Source organism: Rhineura floridana, chromosome 21, assembly GCF_030035675.1.
Source record: "Rhineura floridana isolate rRhiFlo1 chromosome 21, rRhiFlo1.hap2, whole genome shotgun sequence".
Taxonomy (NCBI): domain Eukaryota; kingdom Metazoa; phylum Chordata; class Lepidosauria; order Squamata; family Rhineuridae; genus Rhineura; species Rhineura floridana.
Window position 1 is genome coordinate 993,322 of NC_084500.1, and position 10,502 is coordinate 1,003,823.

A 10,502-nucleotide genomic window follows, 5' to 3' on the forward strand; every position below is an offset into this window, starting at 1 on the left:
TTGCTGCTGCATCAGATCATTAAGCCCCAGCACACTGTTTCCAACAAGGGACAGCCAGATCTGGGAAGATCCCAAGTAAGGCACAACGTCAATGGCTGGTTCCTGTTGTTCATCTGCAGGTACTCGGAAGTATATTGTTTGCAATAGTAGAACCTGGGGCCATCCAGTGAAGCTGAACATAGGAGGATTTAGGGGGCAGGCAAAAGAAAGCAATTATTGACACAGCAGCACAGAGTGAAACTACGGAATTTGCTGCCGCAAGATCTAGCAATAGCCACCAACTTGGATGGGTTTAAAAGAGGGTTAGACAAATCCATGGAGGATCAGTATGGCTATCAATGGCTCCTAGCCATGACGGCTATGTTCTCCCTCCGCTGTTGGAAGTAGTATGCCTCTGAACAGCAGTTGGGGGTCACAAGTGGGGAGAGCGCTGCTGTTGCACAAACACCCTGCTTGCGGGCTTCCCATGGTTGTCAGTTGGCCACTGAGAGAATGGAATGATCCTGCAGGGCTCCTCTTATGTTCTTATGGCCGCTCGACAGGGACCGAAGGAGCATCACCCATGCTTCCAACTGTGGGGACAGGCACCTCGAGACCACTGGATGTGAACTGCTGCCTCCCACCCAAGGGCCGTGTAATCCAACATTCTGTTCCCCACAGCGGTCAGCATGATGCTCCTGGGAAGCCCCTGAACAGGTCACGTAAAACAGGGTCCCTCTCCCGGGGCCAGTCTCGAGCAAGTGGTGCGAAGGACATGGGAAGCTGCCTTATCCTGCCTCACTCCTGTGAGATAAAAAACCAAGTGTGGTTCTATCACTCTGCTAACTCACAAACAAAGGGGAGGAAGGGACCGGAAGAGAACAGGAAGTGACATCACAGTAAACAAAACAGAGCTGTCACCAAATCTGGCTAGAGGGGGCATCTCCCTACATTTGTACTAAAGCATGCACGCTTGCTGATTCCCAACAAATCAGACCCTTGGTCCATCTAGCTCAATATTGTCCACACTGACTGACAGCGGGTCTCCAGGTTTCAGGCAAGGGAACCTTCCTGGAGATGCTGGGGACTGAACCTGGGCCTTCTTCATGCAAGGGAAATGGTCGGCCACCGAACTTTGGCCCTTCCCCCAAAGGGAGGTATTCAGGGATATACTCCCTCTGAACATGGAGGCTCCATTCCAAGCCATGATGGTGCACAAGGGCAGCCTTGTTAGCTCCAAGCAAAATCCATGTAACAATCCCAGCCAGATGCCTCTGGGAAGCCTACAAGAAGCTGCTGGTTTGGGGCAGCTTGTTATCCTGCATCCAGTTGCAGTTGGAGATCACTTTCACTTCCAGATATCGCTAGGCTCATGCAAACTACACTCAGACTTCCTTGCTGCTGTGGGTGGCTCGCTCTCTTCTTCTTCCCCTCCCGGCCACACCAGCTTGCAGATGGGAGCGCTCATCAGAGGGCAGCAAATAAAACAATAATGACTGCATGCTCAGCAGAGCAGCCACAATGACGACCACCCTGTGGAGACACTTCGGAGCTGCCTGTCGGGGACAAGAAGAGCCCCGTGGCTGGATGAGGCCAAAGGCGGATGATCTAGTCCACCATCCTCACCGTGGGCAGCCCAATGCCCCAGTGGGAAGCCCACAAGCAGGGCCTGGGGGCAAGGACACTCGCTCCTCCTGCTGGCTATTTCATTGTTTATTTTTATTTATTATTTGATTTATATCCCGCCCTTCCTCCCAGCAGGAGCCCAAGGCGGCAAACAAAAGTGCTAAAAACACATCAAAATAGACCTTACAATACATTAAAAAAAACCTTTAAAAACTTTTTTTTAAGAAAGCTTTAAAAACATTTAAAAAGGGGTTAAAAACATATTTTATTATTTTCTTATTTTAATTTAATGTAATGTATATCCCACCCGTCCTCCCAGGAGGAGCCCAGGGCAGCAAACAAAAACTCTCTAAAACATCATTACAAACAGACTTTAAAACATCTTTGAAAACGTATTACAACAAAACATCTTTAAAAACATATTTTTAAAAAAGCTTTAAAACCATCTTAAAAACACAGGCGCAGACTGGGATAAGGTCTCTTACTTAAAAAGGCTTGTTGAAAGAGGAAGGTCTTCAGTAGGCACCAGAAAGATAACGGAGATGGCACCTGCCTAATATTTAAGCGGAGGGAGTTCCAAAGGGTCGGTGCCACCACACTAAAGTCCCAGTTCCTATGCTGTGTGAAATGGACCTCCTGATAAGATGGTATCTACAGGAGGCCCTCACCTGCACAGTGCAGTGAGTATATATATAATGAAGAAGAGAAGACTGAAGGAGATATGATAGCACTCTTCAAGTACATGAAAGGTTGTCACATAGTGGAGGGCCAGGATCTCTTCTCAATCGTCCCAGAGTGCAGGACACAGAATAATGGGCTCAAGTTGCAGGAAGCCAGATTTTGACTGAACATCAGGAAAAACTTCCTAACTCTTACAGCCATACGACAATGGAACCCATGACCTAGAGAGGTAGTGGGCTCTCCGACACTGGAGGCATTCAAGAGGCAGCTGGAGAGGCATCTGTCAGGAATGCTTTGATTTAGATTCCTGCATTGATCAGGGGGTTGGACTAGATGGCCTTATAGGCCCCTTCCAACTCTACTATTCTATGATTCTATTATATATGCTGGCTATATAAGGGTTAGGACTGCCTTCCAGGTTTCCAGCAACTGGTATTTGGAAGCATGCTGCTTCCGACCGTGGAGGCGGCACACAGCCATCATGGCTAGTAGCCCAGCAATCTGTCTGCTGATAGTGACAAAGCAGCAACCCTACGGCCCATGAGCTAGGGGGGCACTGGGGCAATCTCCCTCTCCTGTCCAGTTCCCAGGGCCTGGTAGCCAGAAGGCGCCACACAGAAGGCTGTGCAGTTTGCTAAGATACATAAATACAGATATATATCTACTGTGTTTTTTTGGCGAGGGTAAAATGTCCTCAGTTCAATCTCCAGTGGCATCTCCAGGTAGGTCTGGCAATGTCCCCTGCCTGCAACACTGGTGAGCCACTGCTGCCAGTCAGTGTAGACAGCACTGGGCTAGATGGACCCAACGGCCAGACTCAGTATTCAGAACCATGAGGACTGGAATCTTGGTAATGTTTTCGAAGACCCGTAGCTGAGTGCTAAACCAAGAAGGTCCTCGGTTCAATCCCCGGAGGCATCTCCAGGTAGGAGTGGGAGAGACTCCCTGTCTGAAATCATGCGGAGCTGCTGCCAGCCAGTGTTGACAACACTCAGAAGGACCAATGGTTTGATGCGGGACCAATCCTGCATTCCAATGTGAAATAAAACACCCTGTTATCTTCCTAAAAGGTCACTTATGCCAGAGGTCACCATCGCTACATCCTGGCAATGAGTTCCACAAGCTGGCCGTGCGCTCTGGGAGTGTCACAGGAATCCAGTGGATCACAGGCACTCAGAATGTCACACACGCTTGTTCCTAGCAAGGGCCTTTCAGTTCCTTTCTCCAAAACGAAGAAGCAAAACCACTTTTCCTGTGAAGCCTGGAGCTGAACCTCTTCACTGGTGTCCTCAACCGAACTGGAACCTGAAATATGTGGAACTGTAACTGCTCACAATTGCTCCCCCCTTCCTCTCATCTGCTCACCCCTATTGTGCTGTTTCCCTCATGGGCACAATTTAACTTGTAAGCTCCTGGGGACAGAGGCCTCTCTTTTTGACTAATGCTATTTGGCAAAGAGCCCTGCGCAGCACTGGCAGGCCTAATAATACAAGGCACAATTATTGACCCAAGAAACCCAGCTTGTCTTTTCATGGCCAAGGCCTATGAAGGACAACCTTCCCTTGGCCATGCTGGTAACCCTTTGCCGCCCTCCAGCCGCTGAGCTGGAATTATAATCATCAGCTGGAAAAGTCCCCCGATTTGCCAGCACCGAGGAGCGTCTATGGAACAACGGGGACCATCGGCTCCCTGTTCTCAGTTTGAAGATAGCTGAACATGATTCTGCTTCTCAGAGTGCAATACATATTTATATTGTCTCCCTTTCATCTCAGGTCAACCAGGTCCTGCAGGTTTTTGAAACAAGACAGAAACCTGCTGGACCTCTTGATCTCGCTACCTGCCGCAATGATTTGATAAAAAGCATAAAAGCGCAAAAGCAGGACTACAACTGAACATCAAAAAGACTAAAGTAATGACAACAGAAGATTTATGTAACTTTAAAGTTGACAATGAGGACATTAAACTTGTCAAGGATTATCAATACCTCGGCACAGTCATTAACCAAAATGGAGACAATAGTCAAGAAATCAGAAGAAGGCGAGGACTGGGGAGGGCAGCTGTGAGAGAACTAGAAAAGGTCCTCAAATGCAAAGATGTATCACTGAACACTAAAGTCAGGATCATTCAGACCATGGTATTCCCGATCTCTATGTAAGGATATGAAAGTTGGACAGTGAAAAAGAGGATAAGGGAAAAATCAACTCTTTTAAAATATGGTGTTGGAGGAGAGCTTTGTGCATACCATGGACTGCGAAAAGACAAATAATTGGGTGTCAGAACAAATTAAACCAGAACTGTCACTAGAAGCTAAAATGATGGAACTGAGGTTATCATACTTTGGACACATAATGAGAAAACATGATTCACTAGAAAAGACAATAGTGCTGGGAAAATCAGAAGGGAGTAGAAAAAGAGGAAGGCCAAATAAGAGATGGATTGATTCCATAAAGAAAGCCACAGACCTGAACTTACAAGATCTGAACAGGGTGGTCCATGACAGATGCTGTTGGAGGTCACTGACTCATAGGGTTGCCATAAGTCATAATTGACTTGAAGGCACACAACAACAACTATTGCCTTTTACTTTACATGAGCCACTTCAGGGATCCTTCTGGATAGAAAAGTGGTAGAGAAACCAAGTACCTGGTTCTTCCAGTCTCATCGCAAAAGGCAATTAGACAAAACCACGGAAACGTTGGTCAGTGGCTACTTGCTATGACAGCTAAATCAACCCTCCATATTCAGAGGCAGTATATCCCTGAATGCCAGCTGCAAAGGACAAAGAATAACAGAAGCTCTGCTGGGGAGCTTTCCAGAAGTGGCTGGCTGACCACAGTCGGAGGCAGAGCACTGTGCCAATTCGACCTTCCATCTGACCCAGAAAAGCAGCGGTTCACTTCTGCCAACTCAGAGGTTGAATCCATTTGCCCCCCACATGTAACAAATACTGGTGGAGACTTACTTGGCTCCTGCCGTCAGGAAGCGGTGGCCCTTGAGCACCGCAGCTAGCATGGTGCTTGGGATCTCCTCTTTGCCACCTGCCCACTGGTGGCGCCTAAACTGTGGCCGGATGCACACCCTTCCCTTCCTCCCGAGGACGGCTGTGGGCTGAGCCCAGGCCCCGAGAGAAGCCTCCGAGTCTTCCAGCTCTGCTCTAAGCCCAGAGAACAACAGCCTGCTGCCGCCTCGGCGTGCTCCGCTCTGCTCTCTGACTCAGGCAGAACTGGCCAACTCAGCCCAGCCCCCTGCAGGAAGCTCTTCTGTAATCACAACTGGAGAGCACTTCCTCTGTGGCCACCGCCTCCACACAGCACTGGGCCTCTCTCAGTTGACTCCCCTAGGAGTAACGTAGCTCTCTTTGTCTCTGGTCCTGCAACAGCCAGAGCCCCGTCTCGCTCAGTGAGTCGCCTCTAGTTAGCGGCACGCAGGCGTCATTGAACAGAAGGGCCGGATCAGGCCAATGGCCCATCTAGTCCAGCATCCAGTTCCCACAGAGCCAACGTGAGCGTCGCCCACCTCAGAGGATGCAAGCAGTCTTGGCCCCTCTGGGCTTTGGCTGCCTCCTGGCCAGTGGGGTAGCCGTGGCATTTCGGGATCTCCCCAGGACATGAGAGCTGCCCGCTCAGATAGATCACAACTAGGGCTTGGGGAGAAACTCAATTCAGTTTGCATTTGAAGCTGAATCTACCAAACCTCCGAGGCAGTACAAGAACTGAAATGCAGCCATCCTTTGAAATTTGCATTTATTCAAATTTTGCGATGTTTATAAAATGTTTATAAAATGTTTATAAAATGTTTATAAAAATGCATATATTACGGGGAAAGTGTGCATAAGAATGAATATATGAGTGATGATGAATGAGTGAAAATGACATACAAAATACATTATACGATGAGAAATTGCCTGCGAAAAGGGCCCGCAAAAGGAGAAAATCACTCTAAAATGCCGGAGATTTTCCTGAGGATTTAAAAAAATAATAATAATCACAAATTGCTGCTGAAATGAGGAGAGCTGAATTTCAGATCAGGAAAATAAGAAGCTAAGAAAAGCAACAGTGCCTGATCTTTCCAACAGCACTGAAGGCGCACCATCCTCAAGTCAGACTCTTCCCAACCTACTTAGGGTGGCTTATTTCTTGCTTGATGGGAGAACCAGACTTTTTTTTAAAAAAATAAAAATTAAAAGCTGGAAAAACAGCCAGGATCAGAGCATTGGGAGTTGGTTCTGTGCTGGACGTGAGAAAAGAGTCTCTTGCAAGAGGGCCCAAGAGGCATTTGAGCTCAGGGGCTGCAGGAGGGCCAAGTGCATGCGCCTGCCAGCTGCTGCGTACACTATTAATGGCTGCCCAGACCCAGCCACGCAGGAAGGGGAAGAGGGGGGAGCCGCGAAGCCAAGAGAGGCGCAGCAGCCAAGCTGTCAGGGAAAACAGATGATCAGCAGAGCAAGGTGGCGCTCACCGCCACACACGTGGGAGCCCATGGTGGGAGAGGGTGGGACGGAACGTGCCCCTCGTTCACACTAGCGGGAGGGGGAAGGAACCCCGTGCCTCTTCCAGCCAGGCCCAGGATCATGCCGTGAGCCTCGCTTGCAGGAGTCCACTGGAGGCTGTTGTTCATCCCAACCAAGGGATGTTGAACCACCTGCCTTCTAAAGGGGTTAAGCATAAAAACAGTTGCATGTGACCCCTGGGGACGTAGGAAGCTTTCTTATCCCAAGTCAGACCCTTGGCCCATCTAGCCCAGCACTGCCTACACCAACAGGCAGCTGCTTGCCAGGGTTTCAGGGCAGGACCCCTACCTGGAGATTGAACCTGGGACCTTTGGCGTGCAAAGCAGGCGCGCCGCCTTTCCCATGGAAAAGAAGAGCTTTATGCCAAGCCAGACCATTAGGCCATTGAGCTCAGTATTGTCGACACTGACCAGCAGCAGCTCTCCAGGATTTCAAAGAGGAGACAATCCTTGAAAGTTTGGACTAAAACCTGGAGTGGATTCCACTGCCCCACTGACATGGAGCCACTAGCCGCCACTGTGGCTGTCCAGATGTTGAAGAACTACAACTCCCATCATCCCCAACCATTAACCATGCTGACTGGGGCTGGCGGAGTCCAAAAGCAGCTCCCCTCCATGTGTTAAGTCCACCATCCAAGCCCTGCTGGCCATCCCAGAACGGTCCTACCTGAAGCAGTCAGCATGCCAGTCGGCGTTCAGAGCTTGCAAATACTGGCCATCGTAGATGTTGTGGCTGCAACTGGCGCAGACCGGCAGGTTGCTTCCTGCAGAGCACAAAAGAGATGGGGGGTGAGGGGGGGTCACCAGCATAGCCTTCTAGGGATGGAAGGGTCTCTCCAATCTGGGCCTCTCCGTTCCTCATTTTTCCAGTCTTAAATTTAGTTCTCCACATTTCTGCAGCAAGTTGCGATATTTTTTAAAAAGAAATTCCCCATGAAAGTCCTCCAGCATTTTAGTGAAAAAGTCTATCAAAGCACAATTTTGCATGCAGTTATGACGTACAGATGCATTTCTGCAAGCAATTTGCCCTGACATCACTGCATGTTATTTTCACTAAGATATTCATTTTTATGCACACTTTCCCCTAATGCCTGCATTTTTGTAAACGTGGCTTGGTTGTCGAACTGCAATGCCAAATTTGGATTGGTGCAAATTTCAAAGGATGGTTCTTCTCACACTGTTTCAGAAACTGTGGATTTGATACATTTGGCTTTCAATGCAACCGGAATCAAAATTCTTCCCCACTCTTAAACCTGGAGGAGCAGCTCTCTGCAGGATCTCCTTTTTGCAGAAAATTGGATAGAAGCCCCCCCTCCCAGGATTCCACAACAGCCATCTCTGGGGCTGTGGAACTGCCTAGCAAACAAGACTCCAGACAGGCTGTGTGTTCCGTTTCTCTCCTAAATGCCCCTGTTACACAAATTCTTTTGAAGCAGTCCTCACCAAAACGTTGCACTCAAACCAAATGAAAAAGAGTACCTCTGAGAAGGATCAGAATAATTTCCTCTTGCCTGAAGCCTCTTTATTCAGTGATGACCCCCTCCCCCCGGTGCATGAGGGCAGTGGTGCTTGTGGGATAAGGACATTCTTCTCCTTCTGTGGGGCAGGAATGAGAAAGGTTCCCTACTTGAGGGTATAATGCACCTAGCTGGCCACGAGGGCACAGAGGCCAGCAGCTGACCATGCCCCTTTGACCTCTTTCCCCATAACTGGCAGCAATCATTCGATCGCCTGTTTACAGAACAGCAGGATTGCCCCTTGTTTCACCCCCTGCCTTGGGGGTGTGTGGCAGGGGGAATGGGGATGGCAAGGAAACAAGGAGGAATCCTGTGGGGCAGGGATCAGAACTGTGGCGTGGGGGAGTAAGTTTTACCTTGCACCAGACCTTTGAAGGCGTTCCAGTGACGGGCTTCGGCCCTGGGACACTTGAAACAATCACAGAGAGGAGAGAGAGCATGTGTGCCTGTAAGCATGCACAGAGTGCCTTTTTGTGGTCCGCTTGAGTCACAATAGCACGCCCACCCTTTGCTGGCCACGGCTTTCCCACTCTCCCTGTTGTGGCACTGGGGTCGCGAGGACCAGAAGAATAATGGGTTTGGGGTGGGGGGATAAAACCCCCAGCATCCCTGATCCTGCTACGGAGTAGCATTTTATTCATGCTCGCCTTTTAAACCCAGCCTTATCTGGGGGAGTTGCAACCGAGGAACAGAAAACTCCAAATCCCAGGAAAGGAGGGAACTGCTGGAGCGCCATTGCCACCGGAAGCAGCTGCAGAATATGCTGAAGGATTCAAAATGCCCCCCCTGGGGGGGCTTCTCGGGACCCCCTGCCTTGCCTCCTGAGCAGCCAAGGGCCACTTGCTCGCTGTGGGGAGATTTCAGCAGGAGGCCGAGAGCGGAGGGGAACAGCACCCTGGACAGCACCCACCGGGTCGGCCCGGGTGAGCTGGAACCCGCTCCCGGTGGGGGAGAGGCAACGCGCTCTGCATGCTCTCAGAGGCATCCCATCAGAGCCAGGCTGCTGGGCCCTAGTTTTGCGGGCGAGTGACGCGACAAGGGGGGGAGGAGCGGGAGGGGCGTCCAGGGCCGCCTCTCCCGAGGTGCCAAGGGCATCGCCCCCTCTCCCAAGGAGCAGCCCCCGCCCCCGCAGGGGAATCCCCCCCCCGCGGGGCTCAAGGTCACCCGGCAGGCGAAGGGGCGAGGGGGGCCGGGCGGGACATCTCCTGCGCCCCCGGAGGAGGCAGGCCAGAGGCCGGGCGAGGGGCGCCGCGGGAGGGGGACGCCCACCTTCGTCCTCTCCCATGGGCTCGTCCCTCCAGGTACAGCAAAGGAGCATCAGCCTCATGCAGCCGCCCCGCCTGGCCCCCCGCGGGCAGCAGCAGCAGCAGCAGCAGCAGCGCCGGCGCCTCTCTCGCTTCTCCCGGGCTGCGCCGGCTGCGGACTCGCCCGGGCCGACTGCGCGGTAGCCCTGGGAAAAGGGGGAGGGGGAGGACGGGGAGGGGCGGGCCCAAAGAGAGAGGGAGGGAGAGAGACCCCCCCTCCAGCGAATGCAACGTGCAAAGCAAGGCGAGGCGAGGCAAGGCCAGGCCCCTCCCCTTCAGCTTGGCGGCGGCGGCGGCGGCGGCGGCAGCGGACCGGGGGCAGCGGAGTCCTGGCCGGCCCTGGACCACCCGCCGCGCTCCCTGCGAGGCGAAGCGGACGCCCTTTGAAAAGAGGAAGAGAGGGCGACGGGGCCCCTGAGGGCGTGCAGAGCGCCCGGGCAACTCGAGAGGGAGCCGGCCTCGGGGAGACGGGGGCTAGTATGAGGGCAGCAAGGCGCGAGGGCGAAGGTTGGGCGGCCCGCAGGGTGGGTTGCAAACGCTGTGCCCTTTAAATCAACCTTGACAATAACAGGATGTCCCCCAAATGGGTTAAAGTACTCACTAAAACACTATTTAAATGAGTTAGTTAATTAAACAAACGTCTATCCCACCCTTTCTCCCAGAAGGAGCCGAGGGCGGCAAACAAAGGACAACTAAGATAATCTTTCGACAGATCAGAAAAAATCCCCTTAAAAACGTTTTTAAAATGAAAATAAAACATCGTAAAAACACCTCTTAAATATATCTTAAAAGCAACTTTCAAAGTGTACAGAATTAAAAACGGAAGGTAATTGCATGTTGATATTTTTTAAGAGCTGCATAAACTAGGGAGTCAGCTTCTGCACCC

At 51.2% G+C, this 10,502-nt stretch overlaps 1 protein-coding gene across 2 annotated transcripts in view; it reads right to left on the reverse strand.

Annotated features, from left to right (window-relative positions):
* LIMK1 (LIM domain kinase 1) overlaps nt 1–9,649 on the reverse strand; it is a 37,004-nt gene extending 27,355 nt beyond the window's left edge. The window contains exons 1-2 of one of the 2 annotated variants that reach the window (XM_061604730.1): nt 9,582–9,649; nt 7,463–7,559 (exon numbers count right to left, since the gene is read on the reverse strand). In XM_061604730.1, the coding sequence (XP_061460714.1) occupies nt 7,463–7,559; nt 9,582–9,639 (155 nt within the window). In that variant the 5' untranslated portion in view covers nt 9,640–9,649. Of the gene's footprint in view, nt 1–5,248; nt 5,484–7,462; nt 7,560–9,581 lie in introns of those variants that run through there. The other variant, XM_061604729.1, reaches the window with a different exon arrangement.
* Between the last annotated feature and the right edge of the window lie 853 nt (nt 9,650–10,502).